At 45.1% G+C, this 26,845-nt stretch overlaps 1 protein-coding gene across 1 annotated transcript; it reads right to left on the bottom strand.

The window, feature by feature from the left end:
• Positions 1 to 3,211: 3,211 nt before the first annotated feature.
• FOXI1 (forkhead box I1) lies at positions 3,212 to 6,363 on the bottom strand. The gene is made up of 2 exons (XM_086931427.1): positions 5,743 to 6,363; positions 3,212 to 4,727 (listed from the first exon to the last, which is right to left on the bottom strand). Exons 1-2 carry the CDS (start codon positions 6,314 to 6,316, stop codon positions 4,201 to 4,203), a joined length of 1,101 nt encoding a protein of 366 aa, XP_086787553.1. The 5' UTR covers positions 6,317 to 6,363; the 3' UTR covers positions 3,212 to 4,200.
• Positions 6,364 to 26,845: the final 20,482 nt, after the last annotated feature.

The raw sequence follows: 26,845 nt of genomic DNA, 5'->3' as shown, positions 1-26,845 counted from the left end.
ACTACTACCACTAAAACTACCACCATTACTACCCCTGCCGCCATCACCACCACTATTAGCACCAGCACTCCTACCACCATCACCACCTCACCCAAATCTATTTAGTTGGTGTGTTTATGTTTGTAAGCTAAATGTGTGCTTGTAGTATTGTATAGATGTAACACCAATGATGATATGGGCATGTGTACAGGCAGTGTGTGTGAGTGAGGGGTGCATGTGAGTGTGTGTGTGTGTGTCTGTGTGTGTGTGTGTGTGTGTGTGTGTGCGTGTGTGTGTGTGTGTGTGTGTGTGTGCTATCAGTAATAACAAAAGATCCATTTTATTTGCTTTGCAAATTTTTGTTATGTTTTAACTTATTGAAAGCCATGAAGCAGCATTTAAATATGCCGAAGTGCTTTGGGGGTAATTTCTAAGGTGGTTAGTTATGTGAAAAAGTGGAAATTCCAGGCTTTGAAAATGGCTAAATTGCCCTCTTCATCCAGAAGGCAAGATTTTTTCCATCTTCACTACATGCTTTTAACAGCATTTGGTGTTGTTAGTTAAGTGCAGATCGGAAAATAATCTGGTATTTAGAGATGCATTCCAATCAGAGGGTGCATTGCTGATGGCAACAAGGTTCATTGCATTTGTTACCTTTCAAAAATCCTATTATAATAATTATTGTTTGAGACCCTTTGTGTATGGAGCAAACGCATGGAGGAGAACGATAAATGAAGGTAACTGAAAGTGTTACTTAAGAGAGACCTTTTTGTTCAGTGTGCGGGGCACTGAAAAAGAAGAGAAAATATATTATGCTGCAAAGAAAATCTTTATTTCATGTTTTCATAAAGAATTCATATATGTCTGAAAAGTGTCAAAAAGAGGATGGGGTCGTTTTCAATCTTCCATGTGGGCAGCTGCCAAGTGGTCCATGTCATAAAAGTTTGCTTTCTGCAGAATACTGCTTTCATTTGATCAGCGCGAGACCTTGGTGAGCGCGCCATTAGGGCCCGGCCCCAGTGGACCTAAGCCACACCCCCACAGTCCGGTCCAGTAGCCCGATTGGCTACTGGCGGGAGAAAATACTTCCGGGTCGGCCGTGACGTGTGTCTGGCAGGAGCCTTGACCAGAAAGGGTGGAGCCAGGGGTAGGCAATTTAAGTCCTGGTTCCCCGTTAGAGCTTTCTCTTTTTCCTTACCTGGACCCCTGGTTTAACAGACTTCTTCAATCTGCCACCCAACCGTCCCTAAGATTAGTGATTTGGGTTAGGATAGGAGGGGGTTTAGCGGAAAAGAGACCACACAACATTGATTTTCAGGGTTAACAGGAGTCCTGCTTACACACTCCCGAAGCCAGCACTGAGGGGAGAGACAGTAAGCTCTCCGCAGAGAGAATGGGACACCGGCTAGGGAGGCAAGGGCAGCAGGTCACAGGAGCCTTCTTGGCAGCCTGGTGGTAGAGGGGTGGGCCCCAGAAAGGACGGAAAAGGACCGAGGGCTGGGGACTCACCGCTCAAGGACGCAGGTGTGTTGCGCCTTCAGTGGTTCTCAGATAGGAGAGGCGAGCTAGAGGGCCCCTTGGTGCTGGAGTAAGTAGATAGAGCATAACCGGTGGTTATGATCAATGATAATACTTGTAAATATTAAAAGTGTAAATATTGAATTTATAAATGTGAATTGGAAAAATGTTTTGTCATGTTTATGACTGTTTGATGGTTACTAAACATGGCCTTTTTTACCCACACTCTTGGACTGGCAAGTTTTGATTGTGGGAGTGCATGAGGTTGGGGCGGGGGACACCCTGGGGGTCCGGGCTCTATTACCATTGAAAGTGTAGGCCTAAAAATCCTATACTACAAAAGTACATCTGGCCAACACAAACCATGAATGGATTTAACTGCAGACGTGCATGGGTGCGCATCAACAGGATTGCCTTATTGTGCAGCGCCCTCTATAATACACACAGCTCAATCCCCCTGAACTGTTTGTCAAGCAGTGGTCGCATGAGCAAGTGAACGTGTCCTCACATGAGGCACACGACCCCATGCTCTACTGAGATGCATCAATGGTGCTGTCTGCACATGAGATTGGTTGTCCCTGAAGCACTGTAGTCTGTGCTCTCCTTCAGCACTTCACCTTGTGCCCCAAGCTGCACCTCTTCCTGTGCTCTGCTGATCCATGTCACCCTCCCTGTGCATCCTGCTGCACATGGCAATAGTTGGCACTTGGAGCGACACCAGTGCCTCGAATTTTCACAGACTTTAGGATAATGGTTGTGTGTAGCCCTATGTAGTAATAATGCACCAACACTCATTGTTGTGGTCTGGGTCTTATTTCTCTTTATCAAACTTTGACCCAAGGAAAGAGAGAGAGAGAAAGGCAAAATAGGAAAGAAGCAGGGGAGGAGAAAGATAGAAAATGGTGGCAAGTGGAGAAAGAATGGATGAAAAAGACCTCGCAAGAGTGAGATAGTGGGTGTAGAATGGTGGAAGGAAGAGGCACGAGGAGAGCACGAGAGTTGACATCTGTGGTATACTATTCACCAGCAGCGCCGACGTCAAATACTGCGGGTTCACTGCCTTTATTTTTTCTCTCTAATTAAGAACTGGCATGCCCTATCGAAAAGCCAAACCGTTTAGCCTTGTGGGTGTTTGCTTGAAGAACGTGTGCTTGACTGCTTGGTTTGAGCCCCTTTGACTCAAACCTACAATGTGCTTGTTGCTGGGCCGGAGTGGGGCACAGCCCCAAAGTACGCCTCCTACGCCATTCCCACAAGAAGCAAGAAACTGCAGTACAATAGAGTGGGATCCCATAGTTTATGTTTCAAGTGCTCATTACTGCCAATTCTTTTTAATTGCATTAACACTTCCTGGGTAGCGAGCGGTACCAGAACCCTGCGAGGGACGTGCATTCCTAGTGGTTTCTTCCGTTTTAGGGGAGACTGTCTCCCAGCAGTGGAATTTCTGCAAGAGCAATGGCGGGAGAAGTGTGTAAGCACCCCCCCCCCCCCCCCGAGAATCCAGTGAGTGGCCCCATTCCCAAAGTACACTGGATTTTTACGAGTATTTAATTTCCTCTAAAATGAATAGCTGTGCCAATTTTACCTCATTCAACATTTCTTGTTTGACCTGAACTGTACTGCTTGGGCCTCACCCAACAGGCGAGCTGCAGGAAAGGAGCCAGGGAAGCCGATGACTGCCAGATAGGATAGTTAAAATACTAAGAAGCAAGAGTAGTTATTTACAAATACTTTATTAGTACAAAAATACTCCCCACTTTGACCCACGGCGTAATTATTTCATAAAAAAATTCAAACAGTGTTCAGGTTGTCGCAATGCGTGTACTAGAATATGCAAATTCATACACCTGGAAAACGCTTGACATAATTGAAGCTCATTTGCGGAAATTACTCTGTGCAGTTCATGTGGTGTGCACCCACTGTTACAGGAGGTAAACGCGAGTTTTGTTTTGCATTAAATGGAACAATACATATGAAAGTGAAAAGATGCCGACAGGCAGATTATCACTAAAGTCTTGCCAGAACACACATGATGGAGCTTGTTGAAGTCATCTTCTTAATGGGAGTTCATAGGGAAATGCAGTTTAACACCATATTTGCATACCCTGGGCCAGTCCAGAGGAAATGTACAGGTTTTTTAACTGAACATTATTACATTCATTTGTAATGAAGATTACTCACTTCTGCGATTTCTAAGTGAAAATATAAAACAGTGCACAGTACAGACATAGTTCATATGAATACAAAATGTAATCTGCGTTCTCTATACAATCTCTCTCTAACATGTCGGGCAGCATTTGCAAAATATACACTAATTCGCTCTTTACAAAGCATCAGAAGTAAATGGATCACGGTGGATTGGCAGTGTTTGGGTTTCTGAACTGTCCAGGGAGCGGCTGCAGCAAAGCCCCCAAATGAGGCAAGGTGGAAGCTTCCCTGCCCCTCAGTCTTTGTCCACCTCGTGTCCATGGTACCCCGTCCATGTTAATGACCTGAATAATAGGCGGCCCTATTCAACCGGGGGCCACCTGATCTTAAGCGGGGCCACGTGTATGTTGGCGACCAGGGTGGCGCCCTCGACACTCACGTCTCTTGTCCCTTATTCGGAGGTGAGCGGCAGCGGGTGCCTGAAAAGTCAAAGCGTCCTGGCTTTCCATTGGCTTGCTTCGTGTCCTGTCTCTGTGAGCCTTGGCGGGGCCCGGGCTACACCTCCGTCCCCTCTCTGGGGTACATGGCGCTGTTGTAGAAGTGGGGACTGAACTGATTCAGCACCGAGCCGCCGTAGCCGTAGGGGTTGGAGGACACTGAATTGGACCACTCGGAGCCCCCGTGGCTTGGGATGGTGGTCAGCGGCGAGTAGGAGTTGAAGCCCACCATGCTCTGCCCCATTTTGTCCGGAGTGTCATTGGTGAGTCCGAGGGCCACGGGGCGGGCCCCGGCGCTGGTCACGTAGGCCGCGGTCATGCTGCTCAGGAAGCTGTTGAGGCAGGGGCTGGGGGGCGAGGCCCTCTTCTCGGGGGAGTCCTCGCTCCCCGGCGGGGACAGCTCCAGGATGTCTTGGTTGTCGCCGCTCTTCGGGCTGCCGCTCAGGGGACTGTCCTCGGGTTTGTCCGACGCCAGCGCCCCAGTGCTGGGGTTCAGGTCGGACTTCCTCTTCCGCTTCCTCCTGAAGTTTCCGTTGTCGAACATCTTCTCACAGTTCGGGTCCAGCGTCCAGTAGTTGCCTTTACCTGTGAAACGAAAGGACAGGTTACTTGGGGGTTCAGGTGCTGCAGACACGCGTGGACATTGCGCTTTGCATGCAGTCGAGACGGCGCGCTTACTTTACACTGAACAGCAGAGGTCTCTTTCAAAGGCATTACATGAACACACACTCACAGCACAATAGCTCTTGTCTCATCAACAATGGGGGCAATGCCCAGCCGCGATTAACCCCTAATTACAGAGACCAACCCCTGGCACACAAAGGGCACGCGTTAAAAAAAGCCTCCCTGGTCAGACTGTCTCTGAAGTCCCGCCACGCCAGCCAAAGCTGCTCCGTGGGGAGGAGGGGAAGGGGGGCTCATATCTAAACCTCATACATTCCATGTTTCATGTGAAGTCAGAAGCAACAGCAGATTACCCAGAAACCGATAAAACAACACTCTCCATTTCATAGTCTCTTCTGCCCTTTCTCGCTACGTCTGGGATGCAGAGATGCTATTACGAGCAGCCTGGACTCACTTGTCCTTTCCACAAGATGTTAATAAGCAGTCTTTGAAAACAGGGTCGTTTCCCTCAATGGTGCCCTTTCACTTCATTTCTGGCAGATCTTACTGGGGCTAACCCCTCATCACGTCATGCTTCCTGCCTCCCCCAGCACTCACAGACAATCCCAAAACACACTGGCACATTGTAGTGTTTTACGCTAGTAATAACAGCGTGCAATCTGAAACATGCAGAGTGAAGAAAGAAAATACACAGGCAAGACATATGGAAAACAAGGCTGAAAAAGCAAATCGTCGTTTCACTCAGGGTATTCTCATCCTGTCTCTCTATTTTTGTAAAACCCGCTCAAATGCCTCAACAGTGGTGATTATGCAAAGCAGCGACTACTGACTTCAGCATGCAAAATGTCAACAGTTGCTGCCTTACAAGTCACACAAATTATTTAACACAGTCTGAAACCCAAACTCTGTGTTTGTAAGACAACAAAAATACAAGTTAAAGTTACTAGTTTGGATCCCAAAAAGTGAACTTGGGTACCTGGGTCATCCTCGTCCCTGGGGACCTTCTTGAAGCAGTCGTTGAGGGACAGGTTGTGCCGGATGGAGTTCTGCCAGCCAGCCTTGCTCTTGTTGTAGAAGGGGAAGTTGTCGGCCACGTACTGGTAGATCTGGCTCAGGGTCAGCCGCCGGTCCGGGGCCCCGTGGATGGCCATCGCGATGAGCGCCGAGTAGGAGTAGGGCGGCCTCACCAGCTTCATCAGCTCCTCCTGCGAGGGCATGGGCAGCCAGCTCAGGTCGGCGCCCCCCAGGCCGTGCATGCTGGGAAGGAGCTGCCGCTGCATCCCGTACGACTGGGGCATGAAGGGGCCGCTGTTGGAGCCCGGCAGGTAGGGCGGCGGCGTGATGGAGGGCCCGTTGAGCCAGAGGTACGGGTTGGGGGTCGCGCTGTAGTCGCCGGGGTCAAAGTTCGAAGGGCGCTGAGGGCTAGGCAGGTTCTGCGGATGGAAGAAGTTCTCGCAGTACATGTTCATCTCTGGAGGCTCTTGGCCAATATTTGGAAACTGTGGGCTGCAGCGAGGTGGGGAGTGTGGCTGCGGATCAAATGAGCTCATGCTCCAAGTGCAGGCAGCCTCCAGCGCCGAATACACCTGTGCTATTATTTTCAGGTGAAGCAGGTGCACCACCTGTGCCCCAGCCCTAGTATTTATACACCTGTTCGTGTTTAGGTTTCCCTGCTTGCTCCACCCAGGCCTGCCTGAGTGGCTGGAGATCAGACAGATACCCGCCGTGGAATGCTGGCTCCTGCACACCGGCCTGTCACAGCAGCCGCATCACAATCCATCCATCAGTCACAGTGTGTTTAGGCAGCACCGAAAGAACCCAAATTGAAACGCGTGGGTGTTTATCATTTACATGAATGGAGGAATTTTCCATGACTGCTGAAATGAAAAAAAAACTACTATGAAGCAGCACCGATCGTACAGTGCAGTGCATCAACTTTTAAACGAGCAAACATATAACAATGTCTATAAAAAGCAACACCTGGTATGGGCATACCAGCTTTCCAAACGGCAGCGTCTCTTAATTTGTGCTGAAGCAGGATCTTTTTATTTTATTTGGCAACTCTATAGTAGATTATAGGATATCATTGCACGTGTACTGCGAATATTTTGCAGGGAAAACGGGCTGGTGTATTTGTGTAGTTTCCTACACACCCACACATTCTTAGGTTATTGCAATAGGATTTCTCTCTAAATCGAGTAAATATTGGTTATTCTCTTCAGCCTTTCTTTCAAATTCCACAGGACTGCTCTGTCTTTGAAATAAATTGCCCTCTTCCGACCTCCCACGACCTCTTCCGACCTCCCACGCCCGCCGAGACTTTACCGAGCGTGGGGTACAGTGGCAGAGTTCCGTCGGGCACGTCTGCCTGGTTGAACCGACGCTGCACGTGCAGTGGTTTTAGCATTCCCATGCATAGGAAAGCACCGCACGGCACCTGACGCAGCACTTGAGGCGCGTGGCCGGCTGGCAGCCGCAACTGCAGGGCCATTGGGAAATAGGCTGAGAGAGCTGGGGGAGCACGCTGAAAAACAAAGAGGGACTCGGCAGCTCTCCCTGCTCCTAGTGTGCCCCTCAGCCCCTCACAAACCCGTGATCTCTGGCAGCAAGTGCTGAAAACAAACAATGTGAAGATGCAGGGCTCGATTCACGAATCTTATTCCTGTAAGTAGTTGTATGTCACTCCCTGTGTGACTCAAACCTTAATTTTGAAAAATAATATTCACATATACACACACAAAAAAAGCTTTGTGATTCGGGGGAAAAAGGATTATGGATGTTGGAGATCTCATCCCAGTGTCGTAGTTTTCAACTTTCGATTATGACTTGAAAGTCATAGGTTCTAATTACAGCATGCCAGACTTAGGGGCAGATTTAAAAAGAAATGACTATGTGTGGTGCGGCAAGCAAAGTTGCTGCGCTATGTCACCCAGGGATAGCAGTACTGCGCCATATCTACAAGGAAATAGTGCAATCCCGCTCTCTCCATGCACTGGCACACTCTGTGGTGCCTATCGCCAATGCAGGCATCCTTGTGTCATAGTGCAAGGGTGCCAGTGTTGTGATTATGATAGTTTTTGTGTAGGAAAGAGTACCGGCCTGCACAAAAAATATTCTTCGCAGCGATTCCCTTTTTTGCACATGTGCTGCTATTTTTGCGCAAATCCATGTCCTCAAGTCTTTGTAGTTATGGGTTTGTGTCAAAATCCATGGGTGGATGCACGGGAACGCCCATGCACCACCCTTGGAAGCCTCCAGGCAAAGTAACATAAGGCAGCTCAATCCACTGTCTTGCATTACAGGTTTTTATATAGCAACGAAAACATATTGGCAGTTCTGTTACAGGGTTAGCAAAGGTTGCATCAAGTGCGGCGTGTACATCAGTATATTGAGACGTTATGTCCCGTTTGTTTAGCTAACCCCACCTGACGTTAGTTAGGGAAAAATAGAAAGAGACAGGTAGAGAAGAGGCATAGAAACAAGGGGGGAAAGAAGAGGTAGGAGACAGGCAACGAGAGTTACATTTCCTAAGAGTTACATATGACATTCTGAGGGGATGTTTGCACCCATTTAAGCTGGTGATGGTGGGGCTCCCCCCTTTGTAACCAGCCCAGAAAGGCGACATTGGTTGAGACGATTGTCTGGGTGGTGCTTTTATAGTGGGCACCAGGTTGCGTACAGCTGGTACCGTAATTTTCACAGAGGTTCATAAGAGTCTATGTACATATCAAGAGAATTCCACATCTTTCTGGATGCCGGTTTCCATGATGAGTTCTGCAGTGCAATGCTGTCCGCACCTCTGAGATGGGTGATCCAGTTGAACCAGCCTTTGTAAGAAGTTTTACTTGTGTCTTTCCAATTGGCGATGATCATTTTCACTGCTGCTGTTAGTAGCAGGTCTAGTAGATCTGTATCGGTTCAGATATCAAGGAAGTCTGTGCATATTCAAAGCACAGGGATGCATCGTATTAACAACAATGCAACGCATCTCTGTGCTTTGCCCATCGCTGGTGCAGAATTGGCTACATATGTCAGCTCAGGCACCCTTGCGTCATTTTTCAGGAGTGCCTCAGCTGTAGGGATGATTGTTTATGCCCAGGAAGGCCTTCCTGCACAAAAACAATCATTAATGGCATTTTCCTTTTTCGATGTGAGCTGCAGAATGCAGCACCCATTGAAAGAAGAAAAAACAAGGGGAAATCAAAGTATTTCTTCTCGTTCACAATTCCTATGCCTCCCCTGGGGAAGGGTAGGCTTCTGACGCATTACCAGTTTTACAAAATGTTGCATATCTCGGAATGTGTCAAGTTCCATGGATGTTGCGTGGGAACACCTGCAAAAAACACCCAAGGAACACCCCTTTCACACAGAGTAATGTGTGAAAGGGGCCCATATTTACAACGCCATAAGAAGCAGGTTGACTTATCGTGGCCTTGAGAAAATGGGTAAGCCTATTGCGCCACCGGTGTGTCAAAAAAGCGATGCACTGATGGCGCAATAAGGTTGTAAATAAGCCCACTGGGTCCTTAGCATCATTGTATTATCCTGGGCAAATCACTAAGGGCTGATTACATGTGACACCATTAATTTAATAAGTGGAGTGTCCAGGTAAAAAAGTCTCCAAGTTGAGGTGTTCCCGCAAACCTAGTAAATCAGATGGGGCAAGTCCCTCTTGTTACCAGTTGCATTGGGGTTGCTGAGGCACTCGGATTGGGGTACTATTTGCTATTAATAAGTGCTTATCAATAACTGACCAGGGCGAGGGGAAAGGAAATGTAACATTCCTCTTATAAATGAATGCATCAAAACTCTTGACCAGCTTAAGAGGTCTCACCCCCAAAATCATGAAACATGCATCTCTCACAGGTGCTTGGTGAGAACACAATCGTCTTTCATGCAATTTATAAGGTAATGCTAATAAGGAAGGTAATATTGTATGCTGCCTAGTGATGGATTAGTGCAACTGATGAAAAGATTTGAATATGTCAAGGTTCTAAGTATGACATTGAGAACAAATCCCATTTATTTAATCTTACTTAGGTCTAGAAAATGTATTTTTGGAGGATGTTTATTTAATTCCAAGGCTGCACTTATGTATGTGCTCACTAGACAATACTGCATATATGTTTGCACCAAGAGACGCCCCAGGGTAGAGGAGATAATGTCACAGAGGATGGAGGTGTACATTCACCTTACTAGAGGTATTATGGCTGACCTCGTAGGGAAGATCACTGGAAGAATGCACATGAGGGCATGGCAGGGCACTAAGAAAAAGAAAAGGTGTGATTAGAGAGATGGAGGAAATCATTGAAAGTTAGTGCCAGTGATCAGCAAGAAGAAAGAGCGCCCAGATTAAGAGGTTGATGGTTTCAAATGCAGACAATAGTTCAAGGAGAGGAAGCATGACTAAAAGGAGCTGGTTGTTTTCAAAGGGAATACAGCAGGAAATATGGCACAGAGCTATTTTATGTAATCCAGAATGGAGAGGAATATGTTGATTGACATCTGTTTTGTAAATAGTGTGCCTTTTGCATTCTAAACTTTCAAGGCTGTAAGGAAAAATGGCAGTAGTCAAAAATTCCAACAGCTGGAAGAAAAGCAGGGGGTAGGCCATTGCCTTTTGAGAACTGGCTCTACAATGGCAGAGTGAATCATGGTGCACAGATGAATGTGGCAACTAGCACATATCGAATTGGCTGGAAAAAAAAATAAGAGCCCACGAGAAGGTTGGATGTTAGAGGATAATGAGGGCAAGAGGGATCTGAGTGGCTCAGGATTAGCAAGTTTGTTCATAGGAATACATAAACCAGTGCGGTGAAGAACGAATAGATTGTAGGGAGTAAGTATTTGGTGAGAACAAAATACAAGACTGGTGGGGCTACAGTTAACATAGAGTTAATGGTCCTAATTTTGGATATTTCAGAGTGGAAGTATTTGGAGAAGGCAGTGGCTTCAATTTGGAATGGGTGATTGTGCAGTTAGGGGGTAAAGTAGTGTCTTGATGGATGGGAATACACATTTTGGGTGATGTCTGAGAGATTTGTTGAGGTCCTGGAACAAATTCGTTTTTTCCTATTTAGAATGTCAATTAGGGTGTTAAGCACCTATTTGCAGTTTTCTAGCTCATCCTACAACTGTGACTACCTCCAGTGGTGAAGGTGGAAATGATTTCTTTAAGAAGCGACTGATCTCACTGCCCTTGTGGGGCAAAAGGGCGAGTGTGAAAAATGTGAACACTGGAGTTAAGGGAAGCAGGAGCCTTCGGGATCAACACAATTCACAATGATGACCATAAAAGAATATGGCAGTTGAAATAGGAATGAAAGATGTTTAAAACAAAGTTTTGTTACTCTCCTTAAACTGCATGAATTTAGTGTTTTCAGGTCGCCTGTAGTGCTGGAGAGTGAGTTGGGAGCTGAGCTGGGGTAGTAGCAGGAGCCAGTAACAGGGTCTGGGGAATGTTGCCAAGTACAAACAGTAAAGCTGCTGCCCTCTGTGGCCCTTTGATGTAGCGGGAATGGTCTCCATTGGTGCAAAGAGTTGCTGAATCATTGCAAAGCTTGCAAGATGTTTTATAAAATCTTCACAGAGGTGTACAGCTGAACTCTTTGCCAGTGTGCACACATCTAAAGGTTTTTGGTGCATCTTTGAGGTGTTAAAAGTAATGTGGTTATGGTCTGGGTGGTGAGGAAGCAACAATAGTTCAGTAGTGGAGTGGGTATGGCCTGGTATTGCCGAGTCCCCTCCCCAGTACTGACACCTCTCCCCAACCATAACCCATTTGTATCCCAACCCCTTCCGCTCTTCCCCGAGGCATAAATGCACATCAATACAATGTCTTGGGCTAGGGGTGATAAACCCCGCCTTTTTAAATTCAAAACATACAAGAAAATTAAAAGATTTAATATTTACAATATTTACAATACGCAGACAAACCCGTCCATCAATCCACCAAATTACTACACCAAATTTGTATACATTGTATTTACATTATTTCAGATCGCTATCCATAACATGTTATCATATACATAGCCATTCCTGACATAAGCTAAATTATATACATTATTGCTTTTTCTGCGTATCCCAAATTGAGCCTACAGGCAAGGTCATGACAGGTCCAAATACGTGCTAGGGCCCACCCCTCCTACCGTTGTGACCTTGCGAAGGAGGCCCAGTTCCACAAAAGGTTATATCCCCTGGCACCCTCTACACCCTCAATAATATCTCCAAGAGGCTGTGCTGTTATGCCAACTTCAGCGCCCATGCACTTGTGTGGGGGGTTGGCCCAAGGCCTAACGGCAGCTGAACTTCACCACCCTCGCACCCTCCAGCCTTCCGGCTGTAATCGCCCCCTGGAGTTCCATGAGAGACCACTGTCCCCCCCACCCCCTGGGCATCCCCATTGACAATGGTGATTATTACTAAGGACGGTAAACATGCCCACCAATCATGACTTTACCACAGACCAAGGATACCCTCACATAAAATATGACAATGACGATGCCCTGTAAGAAAAACATCTGTGCTAAAATCCCTAATGACAGATTAGAACATAAACAATGATTCATAAGAGTAACATTACAGTCACAGTGGGGTCTTGCTCCTATTATTGGACATTACCTTTGTGGTAATTGTGCAGCATGTGAGACAACTAAGGCAATGAAAAGTTGTCAATTAAATGAGAAAGAAATTAAAATGTTTCATCATTCGAATTGTAATACAAGAAATGTCATTTATTGTATACAATGGCCATGTCCATTGCTGTATATAGGTAAAACTACTCAAGAGGTAAAGAAACGTGTCCTACAACACCAGTCACGTATCAGGTGTAATGCAACCACTGCTCCATTGGTAGAACATTATCATCAGAAGTCACATTTACCCAATGAAATGTTATGGTTTGTCATTGATGTCATCAAATGCACTAAACAATACCATAATGTCGATCGTCTTCTCACCCTAAGGGAGAATAAATGGACTTGTTCTCACTGTATATGTGTAGGAAGGTTGCCAAAGGCGCGGAGATACTCCTTTGGGAGGTGATCCTAGCGCGTTATAAACCCGCAAATAAATAAATAAATAAATTTGTACATGTAACACGGTTGATAAGGGGTTAAACTCCTTAATTGAATGGCATACTGTGGCTACATTGTAAATATCTGTTCTTCAATTTTCACTTCTGGCTATCTATGATAGAGTTTAAATTGTATCATAACTCCACTGTTAGATGAAAAGTGTGGTGAAATACGATATGATTGTTGGTAGTCCCAGTGGTTTATTGGTTGTTGGTAAGCAGCCATAGTATTTGACCTGACTTGTATCATATTACTTATACAACGGACTCCATTCCAAGATGGCCGCCGATGTGTACATGTAAATTCGATATATGGTGCCTTACAATAGTTTTGCTTTTTAACAAAGTTAAATTAGGCAGTTTTCTAGGTAGGTGGCCTTTTACTGACTATATGGAGCTCCGTTGCAAATGTTAGTTGTTTTAAATGCACTGCCCGATTTTTGTGACATCTAGACGGCAGATGCGTCTTACGTCATGACGCTGCACAGGGCAAGGGTTATTTATACTGAATGCCGGGATCGGCATTCTTGGACTAACAAGCCGGGAGGAAGTTGAACTCAGCACCTTCTTCCAAAAAGTAAGTGAGAGCAGCGCGGTTCAGTTAAATGCTTATCTAAAGATGTATAGTGTTATAGTTTGGTAGTTCCGCTTGACGGGCTGTGAGTTGCTAATAGGTTTGTTTGATTGCAGGTGATTTATACGCCTCTGATTTACTCTGGCTGTGAGTACTCCACTTCTATATACGATGGGTGTTGGTTGGTTTTGGTTAAGGAAATCTGAATTAGAGAGTGTAATTGATGTTGGGCTCACCTTTATGTATTTATACAGGGACAATATATACTTTCACGAAATAACCCGATTGATTGACTGAAGCTATTTGTAAGTACAGTTTCTAGGTGTTCTATGCACAGATTGACTTATGTTTCTACTCAAGCCTTACGTCGGTATTAGCTTTATGTTTTTAGACATTTGGACATTACTGTCCTCTCAGGCCTTGCAACCTCTGGCTGGAGGTCCTTGGTACGACCTTTTTAAGTTTGTGTAGTTAGTAAGACCATCACAGTGCACGGGTCTTTATTCATGGGTTTTGGTGTCCTTGTTTGAACACTTTTTAGTGGCACGTAGGGTGCATGTCTTTGGTTTGTTGTCCCTTTGGGTGATTAGACGATACCTGGTATGCAAGGAGTTCGATATTGATTTTTGCATTTATTTGTAGATATGTTTGTGCAACTTTTCCTGATGATGGTCCGATGGATTTTATAAACCGACGAGGGACCGAAACGTCGACGCCTAACACCGCTTTGTTGTCATTTGTACCATTTTCTTGTGATGTTACAATGAATGTAGTATATTGCGATAAATTCCTCTCTGCATGGTATTTTGTTTTTCCATGTTAAAAACAAAAGGTGTTATATACTACTTGAAACGAAATCAGCACACAGAGTAGTATTTATGTTGCCATTTTTCATTTTTTCGATAATGAAAATAATTTATAAAAATAAATAACAGTGAAATACTGTATTTTCCTTGCATTTATTGAATGATAGATCACTGTTGTGACTAATTAAGAATTCATAAAAAGTTTTTAAGTGACTCCTATCAGGACAAATTGTAATTTTGCTCTTGTTATGCCAACTTCAGCGCCCATGCGCTTGTGTGGGGGGGGTTGGCCCAAGGCCTAACGGAAGCTGAACTTCATCACCCTCGCACCCTCCAGCCTTCCGGCTGTAACCGCCCCCTGGAGTTCCATGAGAGACCACTGTCCCCCCCGACCCTCGGGCATCCCCATTGACAATGGTGATTCTTACTAAGGACGGTAAAAATGCCACCAATCATGACTTTACCGCAGACCAAGGATACCCTCACATAAAATATGACAATGACGATGCCCTGTAAAAAAAACTTCTGTGCTAAAATCCCTAATGACAGATTAGAACATAAACAATGGCAACACAAGAAAAATGCACACATCAACTCTGCTGCCTCAGGGGATGGCGGGTGGGAAAAAACAGAAAACTTCTTCAAGAAGACAGCCTTGCTGGAAAGCAACTGTGGATTGATGAAGGAAAAGACCATCCTGCTGCTCTAGACTATAGCCCCTTTTATCCCCTCGGTGGTAAACTGGCAGTATCCGGGATGAACCTGCCCCTCATGCCCCAGACGCACTTGAGTGCTTCGGGGGCCAATCTTGTGGGAACCAATCAGGGCGATGGGCGGAGTGGTGATCGGCCATTTCACCATGCGCACGACCCCCGTCCCACCCCTCCATTGCGTTGGGGACTGGCACAACCGCCATATGTGTGGCTTGCCCGAGTCCCGGTTGGTGCCTTAACAGAAGCAGGACCCTAGAGGCTAATGACTCAGGGAGGGGGACTCGGCAAAGGATAAATATCTTAGAAGGGGTAGAGGAATCATAATTAAATAAGGAGTCAGTCAGAAAACGAAGATGAAATTAAAGCGATCTTTCTTGTATGGCATACATATCTGTAACCATTCAGGTTTTTTCCTTTCATAACACTCTTGGTAAGCGTCATATTTTAGAAATGAAGAATGTCTGATCACAAATGAGTTTAAACGTAGTGTGAGGCAGGATTGCCGGATTACTCAATTTCTCTGGGATCACCTCTGTTTCCTGCTCAGTATTTCTTTTAGCATACAGTGAACTTCTGGTAAAGTAGCCCGACTGTTTCAATAGAAAACACAGTGAAAATATTGAATTTTGTGAAACGAAGGCCTGTGAGATGACATTCGTTGTCCCCTGTACCGCGGGGTTCTGGACTCACACAGTAAAGTGAGACATTCTGGCAGGAATGGGCCTGAGTTCAAATGCTGATTTTCCAACTTAACCACACTGTGGGATCTTGGGGAAATCAATCTATGTACTTATGTCTCAGATCCCTTATCTACCAAAACATTGAAGCACTTGGAAATGATTTGCATGCTGGTGTTCACTCGACGCAGAAAATAGCAGCACCGGTTACAACACATAGGTACAGCTTGGTTCGTAAAATGTTCCACAGTCTCTACAATAGTATAATAGTGTGCGTCCCACCCGATCACAATACAAAAGAGATCAAGCATTGGCAAAGCCAAATGATCTGTCCTAAATATGGAAAAGAGGCATGATCACACTGACTGTTAGCTTATCATTTTTGTTGTTGCTATTTCAGTATTCCCTTATTCAAATGTGTGCTCATATTCATAAAATAACACGTGGAAAAACACAAACATCTCATTCCGTAAAGATTTACCAATTCTCGTTTTGCAAAACGTTTAAAAACAGACCTACTGTCTTTGACAAATTCAATGTAATAGATTTGTGTGATGGGGGCAGATTTATTTGCGGGGATCTTGCATGAACAGGACTGAAGAGAGCCGGAGCCATCCTTTATCCGTGTCTCCAGTTTTAACCAGGAATGGCTCTGGGGTAAATGACCTGGAAGGTGAATCCAAGGAGCTGCCATTCAGCTTGGACGCTGAGTTGAAAGGCAAGAAATGGTGCAGAAAGAACCTCACACACTATCAGAGCAAAGGGACCACAGACCTAGAGAGAACAGGGGTAAACTTTGGCCAATCCTCACTAGCTGAGAGGCCCCCACCCTCCGAGCTTGAGCATGCTGCAGCTCTTTGCCTGGAGTCAGTGCAGCTGGAGGGGGTTAGCTTGGCTCCCCACTTCAATCTCACGTGTCTCTTCCTGTTACAGACTTGACTATAAAGAACCTGCCCCCCTCTTTAGCTCAAGGCACACACCGCCTTGTCTCTTAAATAATTGGTTTTACTATTTAGCAAGTAAATGGCCGTCCTTCCCTCCCCCCGACCCTCCCTCGCAGTTCCAGTCAACACACACTGGTCTTCTCTGCTGGGCTCCAAGCATTATACCTCGTGGCAGCCCTACGGCACCAACCGGAACCCACTACAGCTGACTGGACCAGGAGATGGCCATGTCAGCCCAGGGAGATGCTCAACTTCATCCCGCCTATCACTCATCCACCTCTTCCCGTTGCCAAGCTGTGGTTATTATTTTTCCTATGGTCTCGGGTTGCAATCTAGGAAAGAAAGCATATCAGGTTAATGTACATGTTGCACCGATCTCTAATGTAACCTCTAGGAAGCAGGTGCAAATCTAAATAAGGTAGCTTAACTGGGGTGTGCAGGCGCTGCAGAGTGCTGTCTGCCAATTGCAGTTCACATGTTCCAAGTCTGTCAGGACCATCTCCTCGTTTCATCCCTTCAAAGTTGATTCAATCAGGACCTTCCAAATGGGTATTAGTACAAGCATGAACAACAAGATGTGGGGTGAGGGTCTAAGGGACTAATTTAACGACCAGCCTATGCTATTATCCCAAATAACATGTATCATAACAAAGTATAGCTAGGGGTCAAAACAAATGATGCATCCTGAGTGAAAACCTCCTGTAGTGTGAGTGAAAAAGGGATGAAACTAGGCTAGTCGTGTGTTGTGAACAATCACACAACTAGTCCCACAATGCTGTGAGAAAAGTTCCCATCAGTCACCACACGGATCCGCCCTTCATCATCTGGGATTCCCTACTCACAGGGATGATCGTGGGACCCGTTATGGATTGGCCAGATGTCTAAGCCTAATCCTATATATGGTACTCACTATGAGCGAAATACCAAATATGTATTGTAGTGACTGAAAAGCAGTGCTAAAAAGTGAGGTGCAAAGTGAATTAAGTGCAAACAGAGATATAAAATTAGGTAAAGAAGAGGGAACCACTTTATTCCAATCCTCTTCAGTCCTAAGAATAAGAGAGTGCGTAGTGGACTCAACAAATAACCACTATACTAGATGAAAGGTCGACATGTTTCTGCAAAATAGATCCACGTGGTATCCAGCTGCTTCGTCAGGACCATTAACGCTACTGCTTTTTATTAAAAAATAGTGAATTCAACACAAAGGTGAAGGAATAAATTACCACCACAAACTTGGTGATAAAAGAATCTCTCCTACCTTAATGAGTCGGATAGGAATATAAAGCCATCGCCATCACCAACAAGCACACGGGAGGAAAAAACAAAGGGCATCAAAATTACTTGTAATACCACTGTATTTCATAGCCACTTATTCCAACACAGCATGGTATTCTTCAAAACGAATGTGTGAAGTTATTTTAAACCAAATTGCACACATTCGTCAACAGTACAAATATATTGACTGCTCACTTACCAATTGGCAGGAGAGAAAGACCCACCTCACCTGGCTACAGCGCAGGTAAAACAGGCCACCGCTCTAAGATGCGAAACAAACAGAATAAGAGGAACAATTAGGACACAACAGATGACTGGCCACCCACACACAGTCAAAGAGTCTAAAAACAATCTCCGGGGATTTTTTTCGCTAAATGGTAAGGACAATCGGCTATTGAGGTTGCTCTATGTCATCATAACCAGTCCTTACAAGAGAGTGTACTATGGAGTGTATATAATGCATGTGGCACTCTTTTGCTTAAAAAATTGTGTTCACAAAGGTTTATCGCTTACGCCATCTTTTTGATAAATATCGACTCACAGTTAACCCTCTGGCATTGTTATTGAGAGCTAAACCGTCGATATACACGATTTACTGGAAATGTTAACACACACAGAGAAAGCGGAAAAACACCCGGGCAAGCGGAACAGACAGTATCAAGGACTCGCAGCTTTAACAAATGAAAACTCGCGATCCGAATGGCAAACTCGCCCATGCACCTGAACACATGGAAGGCGAGTACGAATTTGCAGACAACAGTGCGAAAACAATAAAGGGTGTGAGGAGTCATTCAGCGTGCTAGCGCTTACCTATCCGTCGGTACCCTGCGCGTCCCTCTGGGCTGACGTGGGAGGTACCGGCGCCGCGCGTCAGCATACATTTTAAGTCCTTCTACATTCACTGCACCCGGCGCCAAAGAGGACATCATAGAGTGCGCCAAGAGCGGAATTCTGGGAAATGTAGTTATTAAAACCTACGATGTCTCCTAGTTCGAATCTGAAGTCGGACCTGATACAAAAACAATGTAGACCGTTTTTCTGAGAAAAGGTTCACTTTTATTTATTTATATCAATTTCGGATATACCTCAAAGAGACATCCACGGAATGTCTTCATTAAGACCAAATTTATCAGACTTCAATTTGAACACCCATTTTTGTTCCCTTTTAAAAAGGAAGTTGCTCACATCAGAAACATGTGATGGAATAACGGGCTGTTCAATAATGGTCCACCTAAGATCAGTGGGTGGGTGGCCCACCTCTATGTAATGTGTGGTCAAACGTGTCGCCTGTTTCCCGCATCTGATCGAGCTCTTGTGCTCGGAAATCCTTGTTTTAATTTTTCGGGTAGTCATCCCCACATATTGTTTATTGCATGGGCATGTAATCAGATAAATTACATTTTGGCTATTGCAATTGGTGAAGCGACGTTGCTCCAAGGACGACATGTGCCTATGTCAATCTGTGTGGTTTTTTTGGTTTGGGGGCAAGCAACACAATTCCCGCAAGGGTGATGGCCTGTGACCGCTGGCATGTCCCACAGTGTCCCCACTGTACGCACAGTGGTATTTCTGGGTCTCGTATGGACCAATTGATCTTTCACGTTTTGTCCCCGTTTGAAAGCGAACAAAGGGGGTGGTAACGCAGCTGTGTCTTTGCCAGTGTTTAAAATCGCCCAATGTTTTTTCACGATTTTTTGTATCCGATTGGATTCAGTATTAAAAGTGTTGACACAAGTGATCCTGTTATTTGCTGGCTTGGGAGGTAAAAGTTCTAATAGGCCTTCCCTGTTGTTATTGGAGGCACGTTTCTTCGAGGACCTCACTAATCTCTTGGGATACTTTTTTTCGGTTAGATGTTTTTCTAAAGTTAATGCATGTTCAGCAAAAGCAGCTTTAGATGAACAGTTCCTTTGCAACCGTAAAAATTGTCCATATGGCAAATTGTTAAGTAATGCCCTAGGATGGAAGCTTTCATAATTCAATAATGAATTTCTAGCTGTGGGCTTCCGATATACCTCTGTGTGCAGACCGTTAGGCGTGGAGATAATCAACAAGTCAAGAAAAGGGAGCTGCTGTCTACTCCATTCCATGGTGAATTTCAAAAAAGGATTTCTCTCATTTAGCCATACATGGAACTTGTTCAGATCACTGACTGAGCCACGCCACACCACCAGAACGTCGTCGATATAACGTTTCCACAGACGAACGTTCTCCAGAAAAGGGTTTACCTCGTTGAGCACATGTTGTTGCTCGAAACTGTGCACATACAGACCAGCGAGACTAGGAGCAAAAACGCTGCCCATGCTAGTCCCACTGATCTGCAGGTACACAGAGTCCTCGAACATGAAAAAATTCTCCGTCATGGCCAGAGTTGCTAGATTCATAATTAGCCTGACAGGAGAAATGGAGTTAATATCTCTAGCTGAAAGCAATCTCTCTATCACCTCCAATGTTTCTGTCTGTGGGATTGAAGTGTAGAGGCTCTCCACATCAAATGAGACCAGTAGGTCCTGCTCACTATCAAAGTTCACCTCTGGTAACAAACGGAGTACAGCTTTAGTATCTTTTAGGTAGGTGGGCATATCTGCTACTGCCGGTTGTAGAAAGAAATCCACAAAGGTGGATAGAGGCTCGAGCAACGAGCCAATGCCCGATATTATGGGGCGTCCAGGTGGTGGTCTCTGGGGTTTATGTATTTTAGGCAATACATAAAAGTATGGCATCACAGGATTGGTTGCACATAAGTATTGAGCCTCCTTATCTGTCAGCCATCCTTCCGCTAGTGCCTCTTCTACAATAGTGCCAATGATAGTAGTCAATCTGGGTGACGGGTCTGATGTCAGTTTCCGATAGAATTTCTTATCACTCAACTGTCGCAAGCATTCTTCTCGGTAGGTGCTGGAGTCTAACAGGACTATCGCACCCCCCTTGTCAGCTGGCTTGATAGTGATGGCCGAGTTAGATGCTAGGCCATCTAAAGCTTTTTGCTCACTTTTCTGTAGGTTGACAAAGGTTTTTTTTGGGTGTTGTAATAGCATCTGTAAATCATGCTCTACAGCGTCCTCGAAAGCCCTCACTTTTGCTGGTAAACCCAATGTGGTTGGATTAAACCGTGACGGCTTTCTAAGACCTGTGTTCTCTTCTGGGGTCTCCGAAACTGTGTCTTGTCCCTCTTTGTTCGCAAATAAAAAGTGTAAACGGATTTTCCTGAAAAATTTGTTCATCTCAATATTGGTGAGAAAAGGGTCAATAGTATTCGTGGTGACGAACCCCAGCCCTTTGTTCAGAACTTGTTCTTCCATATCCGTCATCACATGGGAACTGAGATTAATTACGAGGGAGGACCCGCCGAGGTCCCTGCTGTTTCTTGTGGAATCCTCTTGCCATTTCTCAGATCCATCGTTTGGGGAGGTAAGTTCCAATGAACCTGTCCCTGTTGTTGGGATCTGCGTCGGCCTCTCGATCTCCCTTGGCCATACCCTAAAAAAGGCTGCTGGGTATATTCGGGATAGTATTGATGGGGACCAAAGGGTCCTCCTTGTGGTGGAAACGTAGGGGCACCCCATGGCATAGGTTGCCACCAAGGTGGAGGAGGTGGGCCGTAGCCATGGTTGCCACCACCCCAATTCCTCCTATTGAATCCTCTCCCTCTTTTATGCTGGGAGTTACTGTTGGAGTTAGTGGCATCAGATTCGTTTGAATCTGTGTCTGAACTAGAGGTCCCATAAGTTGAACCCCCTCTGCGACCTTTCTTGTTAGTAGGTGCGGGTGTATAACTGGGACTTGTATAAGGATAAACCTTATCCATGGCGAATTTTTCCAGATCTTTTTTACATTTCTCGAGTTTAGTAAACAAGATGGAATCTCTAAACTCTTTGCCAGCTTTGTTGCTTTCATCCTGATTCTTAGAGAATACCTTAGATGTTAAGGTTGTCTTTATCTGTCCCTCGAGTATCTGAATCTCTACCAAGATCGCATCAGCAGCTTTCTTGGCCGTCTTTATAATAAGCACCAGCCAGTCTCTAGTGCACTTCCACGCGATTAGGGACCAATCTCGTAAAAAGTCTTTATCGTCAAGAAAAAGACGAGGGACATTTGTGACAATTAGCCCACTCGGGGCACCATTGCCACGAAGATATTCCGCCATGGAAATACCATGGACACAGATCCTGGCTTGGCTTTTCTTTAGTATTAGAATTTTAGCCCAACCTTCTTCGCTGGATGTCTGGACCGGTGACATCATGTCCAGCACGCTGGGATTCTCAGCTAAGATCGACTGTATTTCCATTTCGTCAAACGCCAGTCCAGGAACTGTAGTCATCCTGTTACAGGTTCTAAACCCTAAGGGCTATGTAATGAGTGACAGGGACCTACAGCGTCACGTAACGTTCCTCCTATCCAACCAGCATCCTAATTAGGATCTGGGAATTAAAAAAGACCCGCAGCTCGACAGCTGCACAAGAGCATGAACAAAAAGATGTGGGGTGAGGGTCTAAGGGACTAATTTAACGACCAGCCTATGCTATTATCCCAAATAACATGTATCATAACAAAGTATAGCTAGGGGTCAAAACAAATGATGCATCCTGAGTGAAAACCTCCTGTAGTGTGAGTGAAAAAGGGATGAAACTAGGCTAGTCGTGTGTTGTGAACAATCACACAACTAGTCCCACAATGCTGTGAGAAAAGTTCCCATCAGTCACCACACGGATCCGCCCTTCATCATCTGGGATTCCCTACTCACAGGGATGATCGTGGGACCCGTTATGGATTGGCCAGATGTCTAAGCCTAATCCTATATATGGTACTCACTATGAGCGAAATACCAAATATGTATTGTAGTGACTGAAAAGCAGTGCTAAAAAGTGAGGTGCAAAGTGAATTAAGTGCAAACAGAGATATAAAATTAGGTAAAGAAGAGGGAACCACTTTATTCCAATCCTCTTCAGTCCTAAGAATAAGAGAGTGCGTAGTGGACTCAACAAATAACCACCATACTAGATGAAAGGTCGACATGTTTCTGCAAAATAGATCCACGTGGTATCCAGCTGCTTCGTCAGGACCATTAACGCTACTGCTTTTTATTAAAAAATAGTGAATTCAACACAAAGGTGAAGGAATAAATTACCACCACAAACTTGGTGATAAAAGAATCTCTCCTACCTTAATGAGTCGGATAGGAATATAAAGCCATCGCCATCACCAACAAGCACACGGGAGGAAAAAACAAAGGGCATCAAAATTACTTGTAATACCACTGTATTTCATAGCCACTTATTCCAACACAGCATGGTATTCTTCAAAACGAATGTGTGAAGTTATTTTAAACCAAATTGCACACATTCGTCAACAGTACAAATATATTGACTGCTCACTTACCAATTGGCAGGAGAGAAAGGCCCACCTCACCTGGCTACAGCGCAGGTAAAACAGGGCACCGCTCTAAGATGCGAAACAAACAGAATAAGAGGAACAATTAGGACACAACAGATGACTGGCCACCCACACACAGTCAAAGAGTCTAAAAACAATCTCCGGGGATTTTTTCGCTAAATGGTAAGGACAATCGGCTATTGAGGTTGCTCTATGTCATCATAACCAGTCCTTACAAGAGAGTGTACTATGGAGTGTATATAATGCATGTGGCACTCTTTTGCTTAAAAAATTGTGTTCACAAAGGTTTATCGCTTACGCCATCTTTTTGATAAATATCGACTCACAGTTAACCCTCTGGCATTGTTATTGAGAGCTAAACCGTCGATATACACGATTTACTGGAAATGTTAACACACACAGAGAAAGCGGAAAAACACCCGGGCAAGCGGAACAGACAGTATCAAGGACTCGCAGCTTTAACAAATGAAAACTCGCGATCCGAATGGCAAACTCGCCCATGCACCTGAACACATGGAAGGCGAGTACGAATTTGCAGACAACAGTGCGAAAGCAATAAAAGGCTGTAAGGAGTCATTCAGCGTGCTAGCGCTCACCCATCTCGCCTATGCACCTGGACACATGGAAGGCAAGTACGAATTCGCCGACAGTGGTGCGAAAACAATAAAGGGTGTGAGGAGTCATTCAGCGTGCTAGCGCTTACCTATCCGTCGGTACCCTGCGCGTCCCTCTGGGCTGACGTGGGAGGTACCGGCGCCGCGCGTCAGCATACATTTTAAGTCCTTCTACATTCACTGCACCCGGCGCCAAAGAGGACATCATAGAGTGCGCCAAGAGCGGAATTCTGGGAAATGTAGTTATTAAAACCTACGATGTCTCCTAGTTCGAATCTGAAGTCGGACCTGATACAAAAACAATGTAGACCGTTTTTCTGAGAAAAGGTTCACTTTTATTTATTTATATCAATTTCGGATATACCTCAAAGAGACATCCACGGAATGTCTTCATTAAGACCAAATTTATCAGACTTCAATTTGAACACCCATTTTTGTTCCCTTTTAAAAAGGAAGTTGCTCACATCAGAAACATGTGATGGAATAACGGGCTGTTCAATAATGGTCCACCTAAGATCAGTGGGTGGGTGGCCCACCTCTATGTAATGTGTGGTCAAACGTGTCGCCTGTTTCCCGCATCTGATCGAGCTCTTGTGCTCGGAAATCCTTGTTTTAATTTTTCGGGTAGTCATCCCCACATATTGTTTATTGCATGGGCATGTAATCAGATAAATTACATTTTGGCTATTGCAATTGGTGAAGCGACGTTGCTCCCAAGGACGACATGTGCCTATGTCAATCTGTGTGGTTTTTTTGGTTTGGGGGCAAGCAACACAATTCCCGCAAGGGTGATGGCCTGTGACCGCTGGCATGTCCCACAGTGTCCCCACTGTACGCACAGTGGTATTTCTGGGTCTCGTATGGACCAATTGATCTTTCACGTTTCGTCCCCGTTTGAAAGCGAACAAAGGGGGTGGTAACGCAGCTGTGTCTTTGCCAGTGTTTAAAATCGCCCGATGTTTTTTCACGATTTTTTGTATCCGATTGGATTCAGTGTTAAAAGTGTTGACACAAGTGATCCTGTTATTTGCTGGCTTGGGAGGTAAAAGTTCTAATAGGCCTTCCCTGTTGTTATTGGAGGCACGTTTCTTCGAGGACCTCACTAATCTCTTGGGATACTTTTTTTCGGTTAGATGTTTTTCTAAAGTTAATGCATGTTCAGCAAAAGCAGCTTTAGATGAACAGTTCCTTTGCAACCGTAAAAATTGTCCATATGGCAAATTGTTAAGTAATGCCCTAGGATGGAAGCTTTCATAATTCAATAATGAATTTCTAGCTGTGGGCTTCCGATATACCTCTGTGTGCAGACCGTTAGGCGTGGAGATAATCAACAAGTCAAGAAAAGGGAGCTGCTGTCTACTCCATTCCATGGTGAATTTCAAAAAAGGATTTCTCTCATTTAGCCATACATGGAACTTGTTCAGATCACTGACTGAGCCACGTCACACCACCAGAACGTCGTCGATATAACGTTTCCACAGACGAACGTTCTCCAGAAAAGGGTTTACCTCGTTGAGCACATGTTGTTGCTCGAAACTGTGCACATACAGACCAGCGAGACTAGGAGCAAAAACGCTGCCCATGCTAGTCCCACTGATCTGCAGGTACACAGAGTCCTCGAACATGAAAAAATTCTCCGTCATGGCCAGAGTTGCTAGATTCATAATTAGCCTGACAGGAGAAATGGAGTTAAGATCTCTAGCTGAAAGCAATCTCTCTATCACCTCCAATGTTTCTGTCTGTGGGATTGAAGTGTAGAGGCTCTCCACATCAAATGAGACCAGTAGGTCCTGCTCACTATCAAAGTTCACCTCTGGTAACAAACGGAGTACAGCTTTAGTATCTTTTAGGTAGGTGGGCATATCTGCTACTGCCGGTTGTAGAAAGAAATCCACAAAGGTGGATAGAGGCTCGAGCAACGAGCCAATGCCCGATATTATGGGGCGTCCAGGTGGTGGTCTCTGGGGTTTATGTATTTTAGGCAATACATAAAAGTATGGCATCACAGGATTGGTTGCACATAAGTATTGAGCCTCCTTATCTGTCAGCCATCCTTCCGCTAGTGCCTCTTCTACGTCAGCCCAGAGGGACGCGCAGGGTACCGACGGATAGGTAAGCGCTAGCACGCTGAATGACTCCTCACACCCTTTATTGTTTTCGCACCACTGTCGGCGAATTCGTACTTGCCTTCCATGTGTCCAGGTGCATTGGCGAGATGGGTGAGCGCTAGCACGCTGAATGACTCCTTACAGCCTTTTATTGCTTTCGCACTGTTGTCTGCAAATTCGTACTCGCCTTCCATGTGTTCAGGTGCATGGGCGAGTTTGCCATTCGGATCGCGAGTTTTCATTTGTTAAAGCTGCGAGTCCTTGATACTGTCTGTTCCGCTTGCCCGGGTGTTTTTCCGCTTTCTCTGTGTGTGTTAACATTTCCAGTAAATCGTGTATATCGACGGTTTAGCTCTCAATAACAATGCCAGAGGGTTAACTGTGAGTCGATATTTATCAAAAAGATGGCGTAAGCGATAAACCTTTGTGAACACAATTTTTTAAGCAAAAGAGTGCCACATGCATTATATACACTCCATAGTACACTCTCTTGTAAGGACTGGTTATGATGACATAGAGCAACCTCAATAGCCGATTGTCCTTACCATTTAGCGAAAAAAATCCCCGGAGATTGTTTTTAGACTCTTTGACTGTGTGTGGGTGGCCAGTCATCTGTTGTGTCCTAATTGTTCCTCTTATTCTGTTTGTTTCGCATCTTAGAGCGGTGCCCTGTTTTACCTGCGCTGTAGCCAGGTGAGGTGGGTCTTTCTCTCCTGCCAATTGGTAAGTGAGCAGTCAATATATTTGTACTGTTGACGAATGTGTGCAATTTGGTTTAAAATAACTTCACACATTCGTTTTGAAGAATACCATGCTGTGTTGGAATAAGTGGCTATGAAATACAGTGGTATTACAAGTAATTTTGATGCCCTTTGTTTTTTCCTCCCGTGTGCTTGT

Source organism: Lissotriton vulgaris, chromosome 7 (genome assembly GCF_964263255.1).
Source record: "Lissotriton vulgaris chromosome 7, aLisVul1.2, whole genome shotgun sequence".
NCBI lineage: Eukaryota > Metazoa > Chordata > Amphibia > Caudata > Salamandridae > Lissotriton > Lissotriton vulgaris.
This window is presented reverse-complemented; position numbering and strand designations above follow the sequence as displayed.